Source organism: Cherax quadricarinatus, chromosome 85, assembly GCF_038502225.1.
Source record: "Cherax quadricarinatus isolate ZL_2023a chromosome 85, ASM3850222v1, whole genome shotgun sequence".
Lineage (NCBI taxonomy): Eukaryota > Metazoa > Arthropoda > Malacostraca > Decapoda > Parastacidae > Cherax > Cherax quadricarinatus.
The window spans coordinates 14,543,106-14,568,774 of NC_091376.1; the positions used below are offsets into that span (position 1 = coordinate 14,543,106).

Consider the following 25,669-nt stretch of genomic DNA (forward strand, 5'->3'; position numbering starts at 1 on the left):
AAGAGGGCACTCCCTCAACTACCTCAAGTCATACCTCAGCAACAGAAGCCAATATGTGTACGCAAATGGGGCAAACTCTTCTGCGCAACCAATTACAGTTGGTGTCCCACAGGGAAGTGTCCTTGGCCCTCTTCTCTTTCTCCTATACATAAATGACCTTCCAAATGCTTCGCAATTACTCAAACCCACACTATTTGCAGATGACACTACATACGTCTTCTCTCACCCGAGCCCAGTCACGCTAGCCAATACTGTAAATACCGAATTACAGAAAATATCTACCTGGATGAGGACTAACAAACTTACACTAAACATTGACAAAACCTACTTCATTTAGTTTGGTAACAGAGCTACAGATGTCCCTCTTAACATAATGATAAACGGATCACCTATCACAAAGCTAACAGAGGTAAAATTCTTAGGAATCCACCTTGATAATACTCAAATTTCATACACATATACAGTACAACAAATTTCTAAGATAATTTCCAAGACTGTAGGCATACTATCGAAGATACGGTACTATGTTCCACAGTCAGCCCTCCTGGCCCTATATCACTCTCTTATTTACCCCTATCTCACCTATGGAATTTGTGCATGGGGCTCAACAACAATTAACCATCTCAGACCACTAATTACCCAACAAAAGGCTGCAGTTAGAATGATAAATTCTCACTACAGGCAGCACACTCCACCAATATTCAATACACTAAACCTACTCGCCATACAAAACATCCATACTTATTACTGCACCTATTACATACATAGAACACTTAACTCTGATATTAACCCTCCCCTCAAACATCTCCTTGCCAACCTCAACAGAACACATGACCATAACACAAGGCACAGATCACTCTTTGATGTTCCTCGTGTCCATCTCACACCATGCAAAAACTCAATGCACATAAAAGGCCCTAAAATCTGGAATTCATTACCTGTAAATATAAAAGAAACACTACCTGTTTATAAATTCAAGTCTCTTCTCAAAGATAACTTACTCACCTAAAACCAAATAAATACTGAATAACTGAACCTTATAAATTGTATATCTTAAATGTTTCTCACAATTATATCACATAAATGTTAAACCTAAAACCCAATCTAACTATTATTTTTTAAATACACTACCTAACAAAATACTCCATACGACTGAATGTACAACAATGCATGTAACCATATGACCTGTCTTTGTAATACTCATTTGTGCTTTATAGTTATCTGTTTACAATAATGTATTATCACTGATTTCATCATTGCTTAGTTAATTTTAAGCCAGCCCGAAATGCTATGCATAGTATAAGTGGCTTTGGCATGCTGCTCTTATCTGTATTTTTTTGTACCTCTATATGTATGCTCAAATTGTAAATAAATAAATAAATAAATAAATAAAAAGATTGGTGGATGAATTTGGTAGGGTGTGCAAAAGAAGAAAATTAAAGGTGAATACAGGAAAGAGTAAGGTTATGAGGATAACAAAAAGATTAGATGATGAAAGATTGAATATCAGATTGGAGGGAGAGAGTATGGAGGAGGTAAATGTATTCAGATATTTGGGAGTGGACATGTCAGCGGATGGGTCTATGAAAGATGAGGTGAATCATAGAATTGATGAGGGGAAAAGAGTGAGTGGTGCACTTAGGAGTCTGTGGAGACAAAGAACTTTGTCCTTGGAGGCAAAGAGAGGAATGTATGAGAGTATAGTTTTACCAACGCTCTTATATGGGTGTGAAGCATGGGTGATAAATGTTGCAGCGAGGAGAAGGCTGGAGGCAGTGGAGATGTCATGTCTGAGGGCAATGTGTGGTGTGAATATAATGCAGAGAATTCGTAGTTTGGAAGTTAGGAGGAGGTGCGGGATTACCAAAACTGTTGTCCAGAGGGCTGAGGAAGGGTTGTTGAGGTGGTTCGGACATGTAGAGAGAATGGAGCGAAACAGAATGACTTCAAGAGTGTATCAGTCTGTAGTGGAAGGAAGGCGGGGTAGGGGTCAGCCTAGGAAAGGTTGGAGAGAGGGGGTAAAAGAGGTTTCGTGTGCGAGGGGCTTGGACTTCCAACAGGCATGCGTGAGCGTGTTTGATAGGAGTGAATGGAGACAAATGGTTTTTAATACTTGACGTGCTGTTGGAGTGTGAGCAAAGTAACATTTATGAAGGGGTTCAGGGAAACCGGCAGGCCGGACTTGAGTCCAAATTTACTGCTCACAGTTTATCTGAGTGAGCTGAGCTCATGACGTAGTGATACAGCCTGGACCCTGGCTTCAAAGCTGTAGAAGTACGTGATGGACCCTTAAAGGGTTAATAGAAGGCGAGTCGCCTTCCAAGCAGTAACATACCCCCTCCTCTTGTCTAGTCAGGTCACCATCTAGAGAAGACCTGGGCCGGGACAATACCGGCAAACCTACTACTACTACCACCCTCCTCTCCTCCACTTCGTGCTTCCAGTATGCCATTAGTTCTCCTCTGACAGGTAAGATGCAGTTAAATTTTCATTTACTGTACAGTATTTCAGTTAAAGTTTCTTTCAGTATTCGTTTTTAGTTTTATTTAGTAGTTAGTACATTTTTAATAAATTATTATATTGTCATTTGGGTCTGGAAAGGATTAATTCTATTTACATTATTCTTTATGGGAAGAAATGATTTGGTTGTCGTCAATTTTAGTTGTCAAATCGACATCTGGAATGAATTAAATTCGACAACTGAGGTTCCCCTGTATCTCAAACCCCTCCTCTAGAGTGCAGGCATTGTACTTTCCACCTCCAGGACTCGAGGAGTCTGGCTAACTGGTTTCCCTGAATCCTCTCACAAAATATTACCTAGCTTACACTCCAATATCTCATCAAGTCACACACACACACAGAGAGAGAGAGAGAGAGAGAGAGAGAGAGAGAGAGAGAGAGGAGAGAAGAGAGAGAGAGGAGAGAAGAGAGAGAGAGGAGAGAAGAGAGAGAGAGAGAAGAGAAGAGAGAGAAGAGAGAGAGAGAGAGAGAGAGAGAGAGAGAGAGAGAGAGAGAGAGAGAGAGAGAGAGAGAGAGAGAGAGAGAGAGAGAGAGAGAGAGAGAGAGAGAGAGAGAGGAGAGAGAGAAGAGAGAGAGAGAGAGAGAGAGAGAGAGAGAGAGAGAGAGAGAGAGAGAGAGAGAGAGAGAGAGAGAGAGAGAGAGAGATATGTACACTGACATTCACTTATCCAAGAGAAGAAATGCCAGCTGCTCTAAGCTACATCAATCACCAGCTGAGAGCTATATCAGCTTGGGGAAATAGATGGCAAGTAACATTTGCACCTGAGAAAACGCAAATGATGATCGTCTCTAGGCACCATGATGGTAATGCTGGTGCAATAGTAAGGATGAATGGGAGGGTGTTGGCACCTGGAGAAGAAGTTGATATCCTTGGGGTGAAATTTGACTCCAAACTAACCATGAAGAACCATGTTGTAAATCTTGCAAACAAGGCAGCCAGGAAGCTTACAGCACTTCACAGTATCTCGCATCTGCTTGACAGTAGGGGTTGCAAGATTCTGTACGAGGTACAAGTACGCTCACACCTTGAGTATGCTCCACTTTCTTGGTTTGCCTGCCCTCCCTCTCATCTGCGACTGCTTGACAGAGTAGAGAACAGAGCAAGACGTCTCATCTCTCGCCTGGACCCATCCTGGATAGATCTGTCATTTCAGCAGAGCCTTCAACATAGGAGAGATGTGGGTGGCCGTACTGTTATGTATAAGGCCAATATTGTCAAAGTACCACACTTGGATCCATACGAGGACAGCATGAAACAAGCTTTCATGCCACAAGACGGGCAGAAAGCAGCAACTTCACTCTGGCTGTACCATTCTCTAGAACATCACTTCATCTGAGATCATATATACCCAGGATGACTCGAGTATGGAACACATTCGTACAGCATAATGATGTCAACGAGATAAAGTCAGTTGATCAAATGAAAAGGCTGGCCCACAGATGGCTCCAACTGCATCCTGTTCCCTACTTGTATGTCTCATAACAATAAAAATGCTTTCAAATGAGCTGATGTAGGTAACAGCTCTTAGCTTGCCAATAAAGTTAGGAATCCTTAACCTGTAAAAAGCTTGTCAATAAAGCTAGGGATCCTTAACCTTGTCAAACCCTGTGTAAAAAAAAGACACAGAGAGACAGAGAGAGAGACAGAGACAGAGAGAGAGAGAGAGAGAGAGAGAGAGAGAGAGAGAGAGAGAGAGAGAGAGAGAGAGAGAGAGACAGAGAGACAGAGAGACACAGAGACACAGAGACAGAGAGACAGAGAGACAGAGAGACAGAGAGACAGAGAGACAGAGAGACAGAGAGACAGAGAGACAGAGAGACAGAGAGACAGAGAGAGAGAGAGAGAGAAAGAGAGAGAGAGAGAGAGAGAGAGAGAGAGAGATATGTACACTGACATTCACTTATCCAAGAGAAGAAATGCCAGCTGCTCTAAGCTACATCAATCACCAGCTGAGAGCTATATCAGCTTGGGGAAATAGATGGCAAGTAACATTTGCACCTGAAAACGCACGAAATGATGATCGTCTCTAGGCACCATGATGGTAATGCTGGTGCAATAGTAAGGATGAATGGGAGGGTGTTGGCACCTGGAGAAGAAGTTGATATCCTTGGGGTGAAATTTGACTCCAAACTAACCATGAAGAACCATGTTGTAAATCTTGCAAACAAGGCAGCCAGGAAGCTTACAGCACTTCACCGTATCTCGCATCTGCTTGACAGTAGGGGTTGCAAGATTCATGCAGAGGTACAAATACGCTCCACACCTTGAGTATGCTCCACTTTCTTGGTTTGCCTGCCCTCCCTCTCATCTGCGACTGCTTGACAGAGTAGAGAACAGAGCAAGACGTCTCATCTCTCGCCTGGACCCATCCTGGATAGATCTGTCATTTCAGCAGAGCCTTCAACATAGGAGAGATGTGGGTGGCCGTACTGTTATGTATAAGGCCAATATTGTCAAAGTACCACACTTGGATCCACTTCGAGGACAGCATGAAACAAGCTTTTATGCCACAAGACGGGCAGAAAGCAGCAACTTCACTCTGGCTGTACCATTCTCTAGAACATCACTTCATCTGAGATCATATATACCCAGGATGACTCGAGTATGGAACACATTCGTACAGCATAATGATGTCAACGAGATAAAGTCAGTTGATCAAATGAAAAGGCTGGCCCACAGATGGCTCCAACTGCATCCTGTTCCCTACTTGTATGTCTCATAACAATAAAAATGCTTTCAAATGAGCTGATGTAGGTAACAGCTCTTAGCTTGCCAATAAAGTTAGGAATCCTTAACCTGTAAAAAGCAGTCCAATAAAGCTAGGATCCTTAACCGCCCTGTGTAAAAAAAACAAACCCTAGCATAGAGCTAAAAAAAAGAGCACAGACAGAGAACAGAGACAGAGAGACAGAGAGACAGAGAGAGAGAGAGAGAGACAGAGAGAGAGAGAGAGACAGAGAGACAGAGAGAGAGAGAGAGAGAGAGAGAGAGAGAGAGAGAGAGAGACAGAGAGACAGAGAGACAGAGAGACAGAGAGAGAGAGAGAGAGAGAGAGAGAGAGAGAGAGACAGAGAGAGAGAGAGAGAGAGAGAGAGACAGAGAGAGACAGACAGAGAGAGACAGAGAGAGACAGAGAGAGAGAGAGAGAGAGAGAGAGAGAGAGAGAGAGAGAGAGACAGAGAGAGAGAGAGAGAGAGAGACAGACAGAGAGAGAGAGAGAGAGAGAGAGAGAATGTTCTTCAAGCTCTGCATAAACACTAGTACCTCTGTACTAGCATGTGCAATGTACAGACCTCAGTGGCAACATGCAGACCCCATCAACTTCCTAATGGAAAATATTGACTCCCTTCTGCTACAACACAACTGTCAACATATCATAATTGTTGGTGACCTTAACCAACACCTTATACAGAGGGACTTTGATGACCTTCTTGCAGTATTTGACATGAGAAGCTTTGTTGATTTCCCTACTCACATCTCTGGCTCCTCCCTTGACCCAGTAGTGAGTGATCTGGCAGAAGGCATAGTCACTTGTCAACCCCTCGGCTACGTTGGATCGTCTGACCACAAGGCTGTTTTTACGACACTTAAGATCCCAACAGAACGAGGTGAGGAGTCCACACGCACAACCTGGCTAGGGGAAAGAGGTAATTGGCCAGCCCTTCGCTCTGAGCTCGCCACCACTGATTGGAGTGCTCTTCTCCAAGGGGATGTTGACAACCAAGTGAAAGCCTTCACTGGACACATCCTTAATCTACAACAAGAACACATTCCTCACCGGCAATATGTGACAAAGCCTACAGATCAGCCTTGGTTTGGCTTTCGTTGTAGAGAGGCTGCTACTGCTAAGTACAAAGCATGGCGAAGGTATAAGAGATATCCTATCACCTATAACAGAACTTGCACAGGCAAGCCTGTAGGCATATGGCTGATGTTCAAAAGTGGGTCATTGCTAAATGGGAGGTGGACACTAAAAGAAAGCCAGCATCAGGTAGGGTAGGCTCCAAAACCTGGTGGTCCCTGGTCAAGGACAGAAGGTTATCTGCCTGATGAACTCATTCCACCTCTAAATCGACAGGATGGGACCACCTCTACTAGTAGTCAAGAGAAGGCGGACCTCTTTGCTGAACACTTTGCTACCAAAATGCAAGTTCCTGATCCAGCAAGGGACCCTCCTTGGCTAGCTGCAAGAACTGTGTCAAAACTGTCAGTGGTGACAATAAGGCAGGAGGAGGTGCATTTCCTTCTTAAATCGCTTGACCAAGAAAAGGCTGTGGGCCCAGACAAGTTGAGCCCAAGATTGCCGAGAAGATGTGCAGACCAGCTAGCAGCACCTCTGACTCGCATCTTTCAGCACTGCCTAGTACAGTGTAAATGGCCCTCTCTATGGAAAGAAGCAAATGTAGTCCCTGTTCACAAAAAGAAGAGCAGAGCAGAAATCAGCAACTACAGACCAGTGTCACTCCTGTCAATCACTGGAAAGATCCTTGAGACAATAATCTCAAGACAAATGACAGTTTTTTGACTACCACTCACTACTTTGTGATCGTCAATATGGCTTCAGGAAAGGTTACTCTGCTTCTGATCTGTTGTTATACCTCTCCACTAAGTGGCACCAGTCACTGGATGAATCCAAAGTCAGCTGTGTCGTAGCGCTGGACATTGCTGGCGCTTTCGACCGGGTGTGGCACCAGGGCCTCTTAGCAAAACTTCAAGCACAGGGAACTGCAGGCGCTACGGTACATCTCCTCAGTGATTACCTTCATGGTAGATCTCTAAGTGTAGTTCTCAATGGAACAGAATCAGCAAGACATCCTATTGGGGCAAGTGTTCCATTGTTATGGAATGTCTACTTCAACGACCTTCTTCATCTCATCCCAGAATCACATGCATATGCAGACAACTGCACACTGACATTCACTTATCCAAGAGAAGAAATGCCAGCTGCTCTAAGCTACATCAATCACCAGCTGAGAGCTATATCAGCTTGGGGAAATAGATGGCAAGTAACATTTGCACCTGAGAAAACGCAAATGATGATCGTCTCTAGGCACCATGATGGTAATGCTGGTGTAGTAGTAAGGATGAATGGGAGGGTGTTGGCACCTGGAGAAGTTGATATCCTTGGGGTGAAATTTGACTCCAAACTAACCATGAAGAACCATGTTGTAAATCTTGCAAACAAGGCAGCCAGGAAGCTTACAGCACTTCGCCGTACCTCGCATCTGCTTGACAGTAGGGGTTGCAAGATTCTGTACGAGGCACAAGTACGCTCGCACCTTGAGTATGCTCCACTTTCTTGGTTTGCCTGCCCCCCCCCCCTCATCTGCGACTGCTTGACAGAGCAGAGAACAGAGCAAGACGTCTCATCTCTCGCCTGGACCCATCCTGGATAGACCTGTTATTTCAGCAGAGCCTTCAACATAGGAGGGATGTGGGTGGCCTTACTGTTACGTACAAGGCCAATATTGTCAAAATACCACACGTGGATCCACTTCGAGGACAGCGTGAAACAAGCTTTAATGCCACAAGACGGGCAGAAAGCAACAACTTCACTCTGGCTGTACCCTTCTCCAGAACATCACTCCATCTGAGATCATACATACCCAGGATGACTCGAGTATGGAACACATTCGTACAGCATAATGATGTCAACGAGATAAAGTCAGTTGATCAAATGAAAATGCTGGCCCACAGATGGCTCCAGCTTCATCCTGTTCCCTACTTGTATGTCTCATAACAATAAAAATGCTTTCAAATGAGCTGATGTAGGTAACAGCTCTTAGCTTGCCAATAAAGTTAGGAATCCTTAACCTGTAAATAGCTTGTCAATAAAGCTAGGGATCCTTAATCTTGACAAACCCTGTGTAAAAAAAAAAAAAAAGACAAAGAGAAAGCAAAAGAGAAAGAAAGAAAGAGAGAGAAAGAGATAAAGAAAGATAAACAGAGAGAAAGACAAAGAGAGAGATAAAGAGAGATAGAGATAAAAGAGATAGAGAGAGAGAGAGACAGACAGAGATAGAGCAAGAGAGATAGATATAGAGACAAAGACAGAGTTATTGTAGAACTTACTGTGTATAGTCAATAACAATAACCCTAGCACAATATATCAGTTGCATCCTGCCAAGATAGTGAAGGAAAATACTTGCAGAATAAAGGATAAAAGAGTTTATTTGTCTTGTAGAACAAACTTTTACTGGGACAACATTTTGTTTTACGAAGAGCTTTATGAAGCCATGATAGAGCACAAAACAGCAAGAAAGTGTCCTGATGAAAATCTGCTCTGCAGCAAGTCTTTTCTTAAGTATAAGAAAAGGCAAAGCTTTATAAAACCAATGGGGGACAAAATACAATGTGCCCTTATTAAAGTTTCTTTAATGTTGCTCCTATATAGTGAAGGGATGACGAGTGTCATCCCTTGACTATATAGGAGTGTGTCATCCCTTCACTATACAATGAACCCTCAACTAACAGCGGCATTAAGTAACGGCAATTTCGTCTAACGGTGCATTTTGGCATAAAAAAGTCTCTACCAACGGCAAAAATCTCTACCAATGACGTTCGTCCGGAACATGTCCATATGCCGGGAGCGCAGTCTGAGCGGGCCCAGCCACTCCAAGACTCAGTGTGCCATTGTTTACAAGCTGTTGCGGTCGGTTTCCACATGTGCCTGCCATGTATTTTGGATTATTTTGGATTATTCCGCTAAATAAGCCACCGTGGACCCCAAGAAAGCTTCTAGTGCCAAGCCTATGTTAAAATGGGTGATAATTATGATGGAAATAAGAAAGAGATCAAAAAATACGAGAGTGGAGTCCATATGGCTGAGTTGGACAGGCAATACGACAAATCACATTCGACCATCAGTACTATCTTGGCGAACAGGCAGGCAATCAAGGAAGCTGTTGTTGCGAAAGGTTCAAGTATGTTTTCAAAACGGAGACAGCAAATAATTGAAGAGGTAGAGAGACTGTTATTGGTATGGATAAACGAAAAACAATTATCAGGTGATAGTGTTTATCAGTCTATAATTTGTGAAAAGGCAAAAAAGTTGCATGATGATCTTAAGAAAATGCCTCAAAATAGTGCTGTTGCTGCTGATGAATTTAAGGCCAGCAAAGGCTGGTTTGAGAGATTTAAGATTTGTAGTGGCATACACAGTGTGGTAAGGCTTGGTGAGGCAGCCAGTTCAGATAAAAATGCGGCTCAAAAATATGTGAAGGATTTTAACCCTTGGGCAATGAAGTGGCAGATCGGGCGGCCTCCCTCGCGCACACACTTCCTACTATTACCCCTCTTGCCATGGGCCACAGTGATTTCACAAGTGCTGTTTGGAAGGGAATCTGTCATCAGTGGCAAGAGGGCCTTGCATACTCCCTCTCTTCTTCGGCGTTGGGCTCTGTCTGAACTTTTAATGGCCCCTGCCCTTGGGCTCGCCATCCCAACCGCTCGGTGGATGTTGCACTGACTCGCCTTCGAGTCGGGCACTCACGACTGGCGGCTCATCTGTACTGCCTTCGGATGACGGACTCTCCGTCCTGCCCATGGTGTCCCTCACAGCCTGAGACGGTGGAACACTTCCTGCTGTGGTGCCCATGTTATCACTCTGCACGGACTACTCTCCGTGCGGCCTTGCGCACGCTTGGGGTGCACACTTTCACTCTACCTGTCCTCCTCAACGGGGAGGGGTTTCGCCCTCTGGACCGTCAGGAGATATTGGTCTGTACCTGCTCCTTCCTGCTGGCTTCAGGGTGTATCAGAGACATATGATACATAGTTATTAGTCAAGACATTCTTCCACTTTGGTCAATGTCCCCTCTCCTAGCACTGGACGGCCGGGCTCGATACGGTGTATGCTGTCAGTGGCCCTGAAACCCAACAGAAGAAGAAGAAGAAGAAGAAGAAGATTTTAACCCTTTGACTGTTGCAAGCCCCTTTCTGAAACTGTCATTCTATGTCACAAAATATTTGAAAAAAAAAAAAAAAAATTATTTTTTTCTTACCAAAATGTTAGGGTTATTTTACCGAGTGTTTTCAGCCTAAAAAAAAAATTTTTGCAGTCTCTACTTGCCAAGATATAGAGGTGCAAAGTTGGCAGAAAATGAGCGGCGTATGGCAACAGCGGCGAATGCCGCCCACCCGGTATTCTTTTTACTCCAACTTGAAGGTTTCTTGTATTTTCCAATATTTTTCTTTTCTAAGTAACTTATGTGGCCTGTGAGACCAAAGTAAGATGCATTGTTCAAATATACACTCATTGTTTACAACACAATAACTGAACAAACATTATCACTATTAGATCATGTATAAAACTTGTTTACACAAACAATGGAAATATCAGGATGGAAAAAAAGTTTTATATACCACTTATAACTTTTGCGTACACAATCAGCAAACCTAATCTGCATGTCACATTTGTCCACTAAGTGCATATTGAGGTTGTAGTCCATGACAGCTGCAGGTTTTAGAATGGGTTCATTGGTCTCTCTATTGTGCCTGCCGGTGTGTGCCATTTCGTTTCGGTGAATTGATGTCAACAATGTGACACCACGTTTGTCATGCCACCATAATGTCATTGGCAGCAAAGGCCTGTACCTCACCTCTGCGAGTGCCAGCGTTGAACCTTGTTATATGCTTACGATTACCACGCACTGCCACACACATCTGTCATGTTCACTCGCAAGAAATCATCGAGTATGGGGCTTGTGTACCAGTTATCGGTATATAATATATGCTACTTACCAAGATATAGTTCCATCATTGCTTGAACCACATCACCAGAGATAACCAATAACTTCCTGATATCTCTCAATGTATTACTGCCAGTGTACACAATGATATCCAAAATGACACCAGCATTTCCTCTTGCTTGGTATGTACTGCTTGAATGAGAGTCTTCCTTCTAATAAAATCAAAGACTCACCAATAACAAGCTTCCTGAAGGGATAAAAATACATGCAACACTTTTGTTTCAGGTACATAAACACATTTCTGATTTTATATAACCTGTTGTTTCTGTCAGGCCTTGTTTTGTCTGAAAAGTGTAACATACGTAACAGTATCAAAAGACGATTCACTCCTATAATGTCACTAAAACCTGGGGTTGAAATCAGGCGTTCTGTTGACCAGTATGTGGTGACAGTGTGCTTATACACATGTGGCATAAGCATTATTGTGGCAAAAAACAGGTACATTTCTGCCACAGTTGTGTCCTTCCACTGGTGTAGCCATGACCTTGGTGAAATGATTGTATTTGCCATAGTGTACTCATAGTATGTGTTGGTTTCCCTGACAATAATTTCCATCAGGCGTTCAGCAAAGAATAACTGAAAGCATTCTAGTTCAGTGGCATTGTTCCCAAGTGTACACGATGGCCGTATTCCACTTTGTGTTCCATCAAAGTCATGGGGATTGGGAATAAAATCGTCACTTTGCTGTCAATCCCAGATGCAGTCTGCTGGTGGGTTCTGGATATTGAAATGTGGTTGTGGTTGTGCAGGTTGTGGTTGTGGATGTTGTGGGAGTGTGGGGTTGGGTGAGGCTGGTTGTAGTTGTGCAGAGTCAGCAGCATGGCCCAGTGCTGGAGCCACATGACTCATGCCACCACCATCACCTTCCCCACGCACATTACACATCCCCATTGTAACAATATCGTCATCTTCAGTCAGGCCGTGGTGTAGGGCCACGGAATGTACTCCCAGATTTATTCCTTTGCCTTGGAAGGGCATAAGGCACACTACCAGAACGCATGCTGTGTCGAACATACTGCCGTTTCACTGGCAAATATTCCCCCTCACTGCCGCTACTCGAGCTGCTGTCAATAACTTTGAAATCACTATCATTATCACTTTCACTGCTCAGATCCGAGTCCTGTAAATGGGGAAATAGTTTCCTTTTTCGTCCTGGTACAGGTGAACGTGAATGAGATGTGCCAGCAACAGAGGTGAACGGTTGTGGGTCATCGGGGTTTTCATCACTAATTACATAATCCTGGGCACTGCTTTCTATCACACCCTCTCCAAAACCATGAAATTCACTTTCACTGGCACTTCCATCACTGTTAGAATTATCACTTGGGAACATTAGACCTCCAATATGCCGAGGAGTGAGGTACAGTGGAACCTCTACTTGCGAGTGTGTCCACGTGCGAGTTTTTCCAAATATGAGCAGTCGATGGGTCGATTTTTTGCTTCCATATGCGAGCAAAATTTCCACAAGTGAGCAGACCTCAAGGCAGGTTTCTTGACACTGGTGAGGGGCTCTTGCTCTTGATCTTGGGAATTGTATCTCATTTGTTTGTTGGACTATCTTATTGAAACTTGGGCAATGTATGATGGAAAGATGCTTCTTAACGTACACCAAAAATGAAAGAAATCTAAGCATAAATAATGGAGTTCACTTCTCAGCAATTAGCCACCACCCTTTAGTGGTAATTTCAAATGGTTTTTATGGTTGTATTCTCGTTTTTTTGGTCTCATTTGATAGAATGAAAGATAATTACAGAAATAGATATGATTTTGATTGCTTTCACAACGAAAAGTACCTTGAAATAGAGCTCAACCTAGGAGAAATGGTCCATTGCTTGGCTGTTTGTGTAAACAAATGACGTCACAGTAAATGTTATATTTTTTTGGATGATGATGATGATGATGATGATGATGATGATGATGATGATGATGATGATGATGATGATGATGATGATGATGATGATGATGATGATGATGATGATGATGATGATGATGATGATGATGATGATGATGATGATGATGATGATGATGATGATGATGATGATGATGATGATGATGATGATGATGATGATGATGATGATGATGATGATGATGATGATGATGATGATGATGATGATGATGATGATGATGATGATGATGATGATGATGATGATGATGATGATGATGATGATGATGATGATGATGATGATGATGATGATGATGATGATGATGATGATGATGATGATGATGATGATGATGATGATGATGATGATGATGATGATGATGATGATGATGATGATGATGATGATGATGATGATGATGATAGAAATCTAAGCATGAATAATGGAGCTCACTTCTCAGCAATTAGCCACCCCTTAGTGGTATTTTCGTATGGTTTTTATGGTTGTATTCTCGTTTTTTTTTTTTTCATTTGATAGAATGGAAGATATGATTTTGATTGCTTTCATGACGAAAAGTGCCTTGAAATTGAGCTCAACCTAGGAGAAATGGTCCATTTCTTGGCTCTTTCAGTGTAAACAAATGACGTCACTGTCCATTCCAATATGCAGTCGTGAAACCATACCCCGGCTGGGATTGAACCCGCGGTCATAGAGTCTCAAAACTCCAGCCTGTCTCGTTAGCCACTAGACCAGCTAGCCACAATAAGATTCGTCCAACTAGGTATATTTCTACACCATAGGAAGGTTAGCACAGGCACCACTGTGACCACAAATGCAAGTTTTTACAGACGAATCTCCAGCTAGCGTGGCCGTGACGAACTGACGGGCTGGAGTTTTGAGACTATGACCGCGGGTTCGATCCCGGCCAGGGTATGGTTTGTTTGCAATCGTGTCATTACAATTTCGTGAGTCATGTTGACGGCAGTGAAGGGACTTGAGCTAGAGTTCGTCACGGCCACACTAGCTGGAGATTCGTCTGTAAAAACTTGCATTTGCGGTCACAGTGGTGCCTGTGCTAACTTTCCTATGGTGTAGAAATATACCTAGTTGGACGAATCTTATTGTGGCTAGCTGGTCTAGTGGCTAACGCGACAGGCTGGAGTTTTGAGACTCTATGACCGCGGGTTCAATCCCGGCCGGGGTATGGTTTGTTTGCAATCGTGTCATTACGATTTCGTGAGTCATGCAGTCGTGAAATGAATAATATGAATAATAACAATATGTATAATAATAATAATAATAATAATAGTATAATACAATAATAATAATATAATATGTATAAGGGAGTAGGTTGGTAGACAGCAACCACCCAGGGAGATACTACCGTCCTGCCAAGCGAGTGTAAAACGAAAGCCTGTAATTGTTTTACATGATGGTAGGATTGCTGGTGTCTTTTGTCTGTCTCATAAATATACAAGATTACAGGCATGTCTTGCTACTTCTACTTACACTTAGGTCACACTACACATACATGTACACGTTTATTTATACACACTCATCTGAGTTTTCTTTGATTTTATCTTAATAGTTCTTGGTCTTATTACTTTTCCTTTTATATCCATGGGGAAGTGGAATAAGAATCTTTCCTCCGTAAGCCATGCGTGTTGTAAAAGTCAACTAAAATGCCGGGAACAATGGGCTAGTAACCCCTTTTCCTGTAAAGATTACTAAAAAGAATAAGAAGAAGAAAATTGTCAAAGTGGGAAGTCTGAATGTGCGTGGATGTTGTGCAAATGATAAGAAAGAGATGATTGTGGATGTTATGAATGAGAAGAAACTGGATGTCCTGGCTTTAAGTGAAACAAAGCTGAAGGGGGTGGGAGAGTTTCAATGGAGAGGAATAAATGGGATTAGGTCAGGGGTTTCAAATAGAGTTAGAGCTAAAGAAGGAGTAGCAATAATGTTGAAGGATAAGCTATGGCAGGAAAAGAGGGACTACAAATGTATAAATTCAAGGATTATGTGGAGTAAAATAAAGATTGGATGTGAAAAGTGGGTTATAGTAAGCGTGTATGCACCTGGAGAAGAGAGAAGTGTAGAGGAGAGAGAGAGATTCTGGGAAATGTTGAGTGAATGCGTGGGGAGTTTTGAATCAAGTGTGAGAGTAATGGTGGTTGGGGATTTCAATGCTAAAGTGGGTAAAAATGTTATAGAGGGAGTAGTAGGTAAATTTGGGATGCCAGGGGTAAATGTAAATGGGGAGCCTTTAATTGAGTTATGTGTAGAAAGAAATTTGGTAATAAGTAATACATATTTTATGAAAAAGAGGATAAATAAATATACAAGGTATGATGTAGCACGTAATGAAAGTAGTTTGTTAGATTATGTATTGGTGGATAAAAGGTTGATGGGTAGGCTCCAGGATGTACATGTTTATAGAGGGGCAACTGATATATCGGATCATTATTTAGTTGTAGCTACAGTTAGAGTAAGAGGTAGATGGGAAAAGAGGAAGGTGGCAACAACAAGTAAGAGGGAGGTGAAAGTGTATAAACTAAGGGAGGAGGAAGTTTGGGCGAGATATAAGCGACTATTGGCAGAAAGGTGGGCTAGTGCAAAGATGAGTAGTGGAGGGGTTGAAGAGGGTTAGAATAGTTTTAAAAATGCAGTATTAGAATGTGGGGCAGAAGTTTGTGGTTATAGGAGGGTGGGGGTAGGAGGGAAGAGGAGTGATTGGTGGAATGAAGAAGTAAAGGATGTGATAAAAGAGAAAAAGGTAGCTTACGAGAGGTTTTTACAAAGCAGAAGTGTTATAAGAAGAGCAGAGTATATGGAGAGTAAAAGAAAGGTGAAGAGAGTGGTGAGAGAGTGCAAAAGGAGAGCAGATGAAAGAGTGGGAGAGGCACTGTCAAGAAATTTTAATGAAAATAAGAAAAAATTTTGGAGCGAGTTAAACAAGTTAAGAAAGCCTAGGAAAGTATGGATTTGTCAGTTAAAAACAGAGTAGGGGAGTTAGTAGATGGGGAGAGGGAGGTATTAGGTAGATGGCGAGAATATTTTGAGGAACTTTTAAATGTTGAGGAAGAAAGGGAGGCAGTAATTTCATGCACTGGCCAGGGAGGTATACCATCTTTTAGGAGTGAAGAAGAGCAGAATGTAAGTGTGGTGGAGGTACGTGAGGCATTACGTAGAATGAAAGGGGGTAAAGCAGCTGGAACTGATGGGATCATGAAAGAAATGTTAAAAGCAGGGGGGGATATAGTGTTGGAGTGGTTGGTACTTTTGTTTAATAAATGTATGAGAGAGGGGAAGGTACCTAAGGATTGGCGGAGAGCATGTATAGTCCCTTTATATAAAGGGAAAGGGGACAAAAGAGATTGTAAAAATTATAGAGGAATAAGTTTACCGAGTATACCAGGAAAAGTATACGGAAGGGTTATAATTGAAAGAATTAGAGGCAAGACAGAATGTAGGATTGCGGATGAGCAGGGAGGCTTCAGAGTGGGTAGGGGATGTGTAGATCAAGTGTTTACATTGAAGCATATACAGTGGACCCCCGCTTAACGATCACCTCCAAATGCAACCAATTATGTAAGTGTATTTATGTAAGTGCGTTTGTACGTGTATGTTTGGGGGTCTGAAATGGACTAATCTACTTCACAATATTCCTTATGGGAAAAAATTCGGTCAGTACTGGCACCTGAACATACTTCTGGAATGAAAAAAGTTCGTTAACCGGGGGTCCACTGTATGTGAACAGTATTTAGATAAAGGTAGGGAAGTTTTTATTGCATTTATGGATTTAGAAAAGGCATATGATAGAGTGGATAGAGGAGCAATGTGGCAGATGTTGCAAGTATATGGAATAGGTGGTAAGTTACTAAATGCTGTAAAGAGCTTTTATGAGGATAGTGAGGCTCAGGTTAGGGTGTGTAGAAGAGAGGGAGAATACTTCCCGGTAAAAGTAGGTCATAGACAGGGATGTGTAATGTCACCATGGTTGTTTAATATATTTATAGATGGGGTTGTAAAAGAAGTAAATGCTAGGGTGTTTGGGAGAGGGGTGGGATTAAATTATGGGTAATCAAATTCAAAATGGGAATTGACACAGTTACTTTTTGCTGATGATACTGTGCTTATGGGAGATTCTAAAGAAAAATTGCAAAGGTTAGTGGATGAGTTTGAGAATGTGTGTAAAGGTAGAAAGTTGAAAGTGAACATAGAAAAGAGTAAGGTGATGAGGGTATCAAATGATTTAGATAAAGAAAAATTGGATATCAAATTGGGGAGGAGGAGTATGGAAGAAGTGAATGTTTTCAGATACTTGGGAGTTGACGTGTCGGCAGATGGATTTATGAAGGATGAGGTTAATCATAGAATTGATGAGGGAAAAAAGGTGAGTGGTGCGGTGAGGTATATGTGGAGTCAAAAAACGTTATCTATGGAGGCAAAGAAGGGAATGTATGAAAGTATAGTAGTACCAACACTCTTACATGGATGTGAAGCTTGGGTGGTAAATGCAGCAACGAGGAGACGGTTGGAGGCAGTGGAGATGTCCTGTCTAAGGGCAATGTGTGGTGTAAATATTATGCAGAAAATTCGGAGTGTGGAAATTAGGAGAAGGTGTGGAGTTAATAAAAGCATTAGTCAGAGGGCAGAAGAGGGGTTGTTGAGGTGGTTTGGTCATTTAGAGAGAATGGATCAAAGTAGAATGACATGGAAAGCATATAAATCTATAGGGGAAGGAAGGAGGGGTAGGGGTCGTCCTCAAAAGGGTTGGAAAGAGGGGGTAAAGGAGGTTTTGTGGGCTAGGGGCTTGGACTTCCAGCAAGCGTGCATGAGCGTGTTAGATAGGAGTGAATGGAGGCGAATGATACTTGGGACCTGACGATCTGTTGGAGTGTGAGCAGGGTAATATTTAGTAAAGGGATTCAGGGAAACCGGTTATGTTCATATAGTCGGACTTGAGTCCTGGAAATGGGAAGTACAATGCCTGCACTTTAAAGGAGGGGTTTGGGATATTGGCAGTTTGGAGGGATATGTTGTGTATCTTTATACGTATATGCTTCTAAGCTGTTGTATTCTGAGCACCTCTGCAAAAGCAGTGATAATGTGTGAGTGTGGTGAAAGTGTTGAATGATGATGAAAGTATTTTCTTTTTGGGGATTTTCTTTCTTTTTTGGGTCACCCTGCCTCGGTGGAAGAGGCCGACTTGTTGGAAAAGAAAAAAAAAAAAAATATGTATAATAATAATATATGTATAATAATAATACATATATAATAATAATGTACTACATATAATAATTATAATAATAGACAGCTTCAAAAGGCCATCACTAGATGGCAATGTTTACCACAACAAAGAGGGAGTGGTTGTGGCTGCCTCCACCTGTTACATAATGACATATTTTATTCATTCTAGAGTATATATCATGTTTCTATGTTATTTATATTGTCTGTTATGTCATATTAGATGAATTGTGATATATAAATAAGCCGTATAGATGATATTAGTGAAATTATTCATGAAGAATTTTGCCCGGTGTCCAGACAAACTCTCATCCACTGCCAACACCACCCATACCACTACATGAATGACATTTTGTTCATTCTGGAGTATATATCATGTTTCTATGTTATTCATATTGTTTGTTATGTCATACTAGATGAACTGTGATAGATAAATAAGCCGTAGAGTTGATATTGGCGAAATTATTGAAGTACAGAATTCCACTGGAACGGATTAATTGCATTTCAATTAATTTCAATGAGGAAAATTGATGCTGCAAACGAGAAAATCCAGTTGCGAGCAAGGTCATGGAACGGATTAAACTCGCAAGTAGAGGTTCCACTGTACTTTTTACCGCGAGGCATGGTGAAAATGAACTACCAAGATGGCGTTCCCACAATGCACCACTGAGTCCCAGATTTTTTTCACAGGGTGCACACCCACCACAGACCCATTCTCTCTCATGTAGGCCTACCAGCTTTCTCCCGCTTGATTTGAAGCTGCTAGAATTTACGCATATAAATACGTCCAAAACATTGGCGCATAAGACATATATACAACCGAAACAGGAGACTGAAAACTTAAAACCTGAACAAGCATTTAATTGTGATGAAACAGGCCTGTTTTGAAAGAAAATGCCAAACAGGACCTACATTACAGGAGGAAAAAGGCACTCCCAGGACATAAGCCTATGAAAGACAGGCTGATATTAATGTTGTGTAGTAATGCTAGTGATGATTGCAAAATGAAGCCTTTATTGGTGTATCACTCTGATACTCCCAGATTGTTCAAGAAAAACAATATCGTCAAGGGTAATTTGTGTGTGCTGTGGAGATCAAACAGTAAGGCATGGGTCACTAGGGAATTTTTCTTGGACTGGTTTTATGGGGTGTTTGGCCTAACTGAAAAATTACCTCCAGGAAAAGAAATTGTCACTCAAGTGCCTCCTGGTAAAGGACAATGCACCTGCTCATCCTCACGACTTGCAAGAGGAAATTGCAGGGGAGTTTGGTTTTGTTAAGGTGAAGTTTTTGCCTCCTAATACAACTCCTCTCCTCCAGCAGGTCATTTCAAACTTCAAAAAACTCTACACAAAAGGAGTGTTTCAAAAGTGCATGCAGTTAGAAGCCTGAGTAGATCTATAACCCACTATGATAACATGAACGTAGATAAGTATGCTTATGGAGCAACTTGCAATGTGAACAGACTGACTGATGTTGTAGTGGCCAGGCTTAGGCTTGGTTACAAGTACTTCTGGCAGTTTGGGAGACACACAGATGATGATCAAACTAAATGTAAATTATGTGATCAGGCATATGGTCACTCTCTTGAACACTATGTGCTTAATTGTCCACTTATTGAGGAATACAGAGACAGACAGTATAATAACCTATGTGACATGTCAAGATATCTTATTAATGAAAATAAGATACCAGATATACTAAGCAAATTTCCTAAATTTGCTTGTAACAGATAAGTGAACTATAGATATGTAGATATAAATCCATATGTATTCCTGTTAACCCTTTGGGGCCTAGTTCCTAGGCCTTTTGTGTATCCACATGCTCTCGCGCTACCGTCCACAAGATGGATATGGGGTGCACAATAAACTAGCCACTTCGGTGGCAAAATCTAAAAAAAAAAAAAAGACACTCAATTGACCCTAAGAGAGTTTTGGAAAGATCACTTCAATATCCTCAGTTGTGTAAACCTTATAGGTAAGGCTTGGGAGGGAGTGACTAAGAGGACCTTGAACTCTGCTTGGAGGAAACTGTGGCCAGAATGTGTAGAACAGAGGGATTTTGAAGGGTTTGGGGCTAACCCTCAGGAGGCTATGCCAGTAATGGAAGCTATTGTGTCATTGGGGAAGTCCTTGGGGTTGAAGGTTTGTGACGAGGATGTGAAAGAGTTGGTGCAGAACAGAACGACGAGGAAGAACTAACCACTGCAGACCTACAAGAGCTTTAGGTGCAACAGCAACAGATCACATCTCAGGAATGTTCTTCAGAGCTGGATGAAGAGAGATGGAGGAAGATGACTTCGTCAAGGATTAGGGAAATGTGTTCAATGTTTACAATGGTGCAAGCATTTATTGATGAATTTTATCCTGTCACAGAAGTTGCAAGCTGTGTTGGCAACACATACAATGACACTCTTATGTCCCATTTTAGGGAAATCCTAAGGGCACGTGAGAAACAGAGCTCTCTGGACAGATATTTTGTGAGACGAGTCCAGTGACTCTCAAGCTCCAGTTGCTTCCCAAGAAGGGAAGTAACCCCACCAAAGGATTTGGTACCTGAAGTCTTTATGGAAGAAGATTCACCTTCCAAGCAATAGACAATCCTGAATTTCCCCTGCTGCTGGCACATCACTCATCAACAACTCCACAATAAAGGTAAGTGGCATTTAATTATTGTTAATTTTGCAGGTCCCATTCATTTTGGTGAAAGGAAATGTACATTTCATGTAAAAAATTTTTTTTCCAGACTTTGGGGTGTCAGGAACGGATTAATTCTATTTCCATTATTTCTTATAGGGAAAATTAATTCGACTAATAGCAAATTCGACTAACGGCAAGCTCTCTGGAACAGATTAATGCTGTTGGTTTAGGGTCCACTGTACTTTAACCCTTTCAGGGTCGAGAGGCCCTCTCCTAAACTTGTTCTCAGGGTCGAAAAATTTTCGGAAAAAAAAATTATTTTTTTCTCATGAAATGAGAATCTTTTCCGGATCATAATGACATCAAAAGCGTGAAATTTGATGGAAAACTTACAGAATTATGTTCTCGCGAAGTTAACAGTCTCGCCGATGCGTAAACATCAGCGATTTCGCCCACTTTGAGCCCTATTTTCGGCCAATTCCTGTGTACTAGTCGACAAAAATCATATTAATTTCGATAGAACTCCATTTTTTCTATCGAATGAGTACAAGAAACCACCCATTTACCAATTTCAACTATCCAATAAAGTAGTTAGAAATTGGCAATTTTGCCAATTTCACACAAATTTCAGAAGATGCCAATTTCCAAATAGGGTCCAGAATAAACAAGACAGACATTCCTGGCACTAAAATAACAAGTTCTCTGTCTGTTAGTCACATCCCCAGGCCCCTCTTATATTTCTTTTGCTTTCCACTTTGAATTTCTATTCTTACAAAAAATAGAAGATTTACTGTTATGCAGACTACTGCATTAGTGTAGAAATGGTATAAATAATATCAGCGCATTTGTGAAAGAATATTAGACTCACCAGTTGATGTGTATTGGACGCTTGGCATGATTTGTTTACTTTTGAACTTGGGTAAAAATTGAACATTTCTGCTACTTTGAGCTCAATTTCAAGGTACTTTTCATTGTGAAACCAATCAAAATCATCTCAATTTCTGTAATACGTCTTCCATTCTATAAAATGAGACCAGGAAAACTAGAATACAACCATAAATACCATACGAAAATACAGTGCAAAGTCGCTGTTTTAATCCAAAATCACGGTCAGTTTTTTTTTTTCTCATTACGCACTGTGTGCTGCAGGATTTTTTTTTTATACTGCGCACACTGACCACATAAGACCCATTCTTTCATATGTAGGCCTACCAGCTTTCTCTCGCTAGATTTGAAGGGGCTAGAATTTAGGCGTTCCAGTACATCGAAAACCCTGAAAGGGTTAATAAAAAAGTTTGACTGTAGTACACCTACCATCCGACTTACGACCTGCTCGACATACGACAACTCGACTTACGCCCATGTATTTTATGCCAAATTTCTGGGAAATAATCAACTATATGTGTTGTACAGTGTTTATCCTAAACGTTACAGTATAAAATACAGTACTAACAGCATAAAAAGTAAAGTAAAACATGAAATACCAAAATAAAACAATAAAATAAAGTCACTACAAAAATGTGATGTTGATATTCAGTAGTAAAGTTCGACTTACGTCCATTTCAACTTACGGCCGGTTTCTCGGAACCGAACTTGGTCATAAGTCGGATGGTAGGTGTATATGCTTTTAATATTTATTACTTTTACCTATTTACCTTAATTGGATTTTTGCTTGTACTAATTTTATACATGACAGTAAATAAAAAAATTTTAACTTTAAAAAACATTATTGTATGGTACAGCCTCTCCTCACTTAATGCTGGAGTTCCGTTCCTAAGACCACATCAGTACACGAATTTGTCACTAAGCAAGGAGCACACTATAATGGAAGTGTGTTTGTGTCATCCATCTTTGATATAGAGGAAATCAGCTCTAATATACATTATTTAGATGTGCATACTGGTCAGAGAGCCCGTCATAAGTCTGAGTCATTGGTAAACAAGTACATCACTAAGTGAGGAGAGGCTGTACTACAAAATTTAATCATTTATATTTAGCTTACAATTTAGTCATTTCCTCCTCTTCTTCCTCATTTGTCTTAACTTGAATTTCTGGAAGTGTGACTACTGGCTCAAAATATGGGTCAAGATCCCCTTCCGTTGTGTTAGCACCATCCTCCGACACATTACTGGTGTTGACAGCACTCTCATCAGGGTCTGTCTGTTAAATAAAAATGACAAATTAATATTACATCCAGGAATATGTGATAAACTCTTGAGGGTTATAGTGCTGGGGAACTGATGGGAATCAGGTTTGATTCTGGGAAAGAGAGGGTAGCTTCAATTCCTCAGATCAAAGAGCCCTTCACAAGTATAAGATTTACTAGTTATCTTTCATATACAGTAAGGCCCCACTTATACAGCAGGTGAGGTTCCAGGCTACCACAGGAAAAGTGGACATTGCCGGAAAGCAGAATGCCATTTTTTCCACTTATAAATGCATATAAATGCCAGATAACTAACACTGATAAATGGTTCCCCTATATTAAGACATACTGAGGGCAAATTTCTAGGTCTTCTCCTTGACTGTAATCTTAAATTTCAGTCCCACACCCATCACATAGCCAAGAAAATTTCAAAATCAGTAGGAATCCTTTCCAAGATACAATACTATGTACCATGAACAACACTCCTTACCCTATACCACTCTCTAATATATCCTTACCTCACCTATGGTATTTGTGCCTGGGGCTCAACCTTTAATAACCCAACAAAAAGCTGCTGTGCAGGTGATAACCAGCTCCTGTGCTAGACAGCACACACCACCACTTTTCAAAAGACTGAACTTGCTAAATATACAAGACATACACTCATATTATTGTGCCTACTACATAAACAGAACATTAAAAACAAACTCCACTGTAAACCCTCCACTAAAGCTACTCCTTGACAGTTACAACAGAATGCACAGTCACAATAAAAGGCATAAGGCACTTTTCAACATCCCTCGAGTCAGTCTCTCACTATGAAAGAACGCTATACATATAAAGGGCCCGAAGATCTGGAGCTCGCTACCGGAACAGGTCAAGGATCCCCTGACAACTTATAAATTTAGGACTGTTAAAAAATCATCTGATCTCTGAATATTAACCAAATAAACCAAAACATCTGCTAATTAGTTTTCTTATGTGACCTGTAGGCTTTCAATTCTGCCAATTCATAAAATATTACCACCTGAACCATTACTTGTAATACAAATTTTGTGTGCAATTTCAAAATTATTTTACGAAACCTTACTCCACCTTACTACCTCACATTTGTATTAAGTTTAAATAAGTTTGTAAAACAGTTAACCACTACTTCTTGTCTAGTTTTAAGTATAGTTACTACGTACTTATTATCTTGTCTAGTTTAATTAGTTACTACATATTAGGATTGGTCTGCCCAAAATGCCCTGACATGATAGTGGCTACCTTTGTACTTAGCAAATCAAAATTGTAATTACACATTGTAACCTTTACAAAGAAATAAACTATCTTATCTTATATATTGAGTTAACAATAGAACTAGGCATTAAAAACAACAAAAAGTAAAATACACAGAGTACACTCATTACTGACCCTAAAAATATCTCTAGTCTTAATGTAGGGCGAGAGGTGAGTAAACAAGGTAAAACATATAAATGAGAGAGAGCGCGAGTAAATGAGAGAGGAGAGAGAAGCATTATGTAAACAAGCAGATGAATGCATCTGGTTTTTCAATTCAATTCAAAGTTTATTCTCTATAAGGATTACAATGCTGAGTTTACAGAATTTGGTTATTGTGTGGTTTACACGTAGTAAAATAATGATTACAGAGTGTACCACTAGAACACCTAGCATGGCTAGGCATTTCGGGCATTGGTTCATATACGTAACATCACATACTTATGTTAATTTATTCTACTGTGAGGTGTAATTATCATGTTTATATGTTATGTAGCATGTTTATTATTTAATTTTGAAAAAACATCATAGATGGATTAATGAAAATGTTTATATTAACGTAATATACGACATTTAATGAGCCTCAGGGTGATTATTGCGTATTATCATTATTAATATGGTGTCCTCCATACTAATAAGATGTTCTTAGTGATTTTAATGTGTACCTACATGCAAGCACAGTAAGTTTATTTAGGTACAGGCACACACAAGTATAATTATCAGAGTATATATAAAACATCAAATAACTTTAAAACACTTGAAATTTTGGAAAGTTTCCATACATAATGGAGAGTCGTGCTCATGAAGAATGTAAACAAATTGGATGGTCCACGGTGACCGTATTAGAAAGTCAGGTGGGGGGAGCCGTATACAGTTTTGGTCATAATTTGAAATGTCCGTATTACCGGAATGCTGTTAGGCAAAACGCCATAAAGCAAGGCCCTACTGTATTTAGATTATTAACCTAAAGTATAGAAAGGGGTTTAGTTATAGGTAATACATATTTTAAGAAAAAGAGGATAAATAAGTATACACGATATGATGTAGGGCGAAATGACAGTAGTTTGTTGGATTATGTATTGGTAGATAAAAGACTGTTGAGTAGACTTCAGGATGTACATGTTTATAGAGGGGCCACAGATATATCAGATCACTTTCTAGTTGTAGCTACACTGAGAGTAAAAGGTAGATGGGATACAAGGAGAATA

The 25,669-nt window shown here is 40.8% G+C and overlaps 1 protein-coding gene across 2 annotated transcripts in view; it reads right to left on the reverse strand.

The window, feature by feature from the left end:
• LOC138855224 (ran-specific GTPase-activating protein-like) overlaps positions 1-25,669 on the reverse strand; it is a 117,744-nt gene that overhangs the window by 69,230 nt on the left and 22,845 nt on the right. For both annotated transcript variants that reach the window (XM_070103444.1, XM_070103445.1), the window contains exon 2: positions 23,040-23,197. In XM_070103444.1, the coding sequence (XP_069959545.1) occupies positions 23,040-23,197 (158 nt within the window). The remainder of the gene's footprint in view (positions 1-23,039; positions 23,198-25,669) is intronic.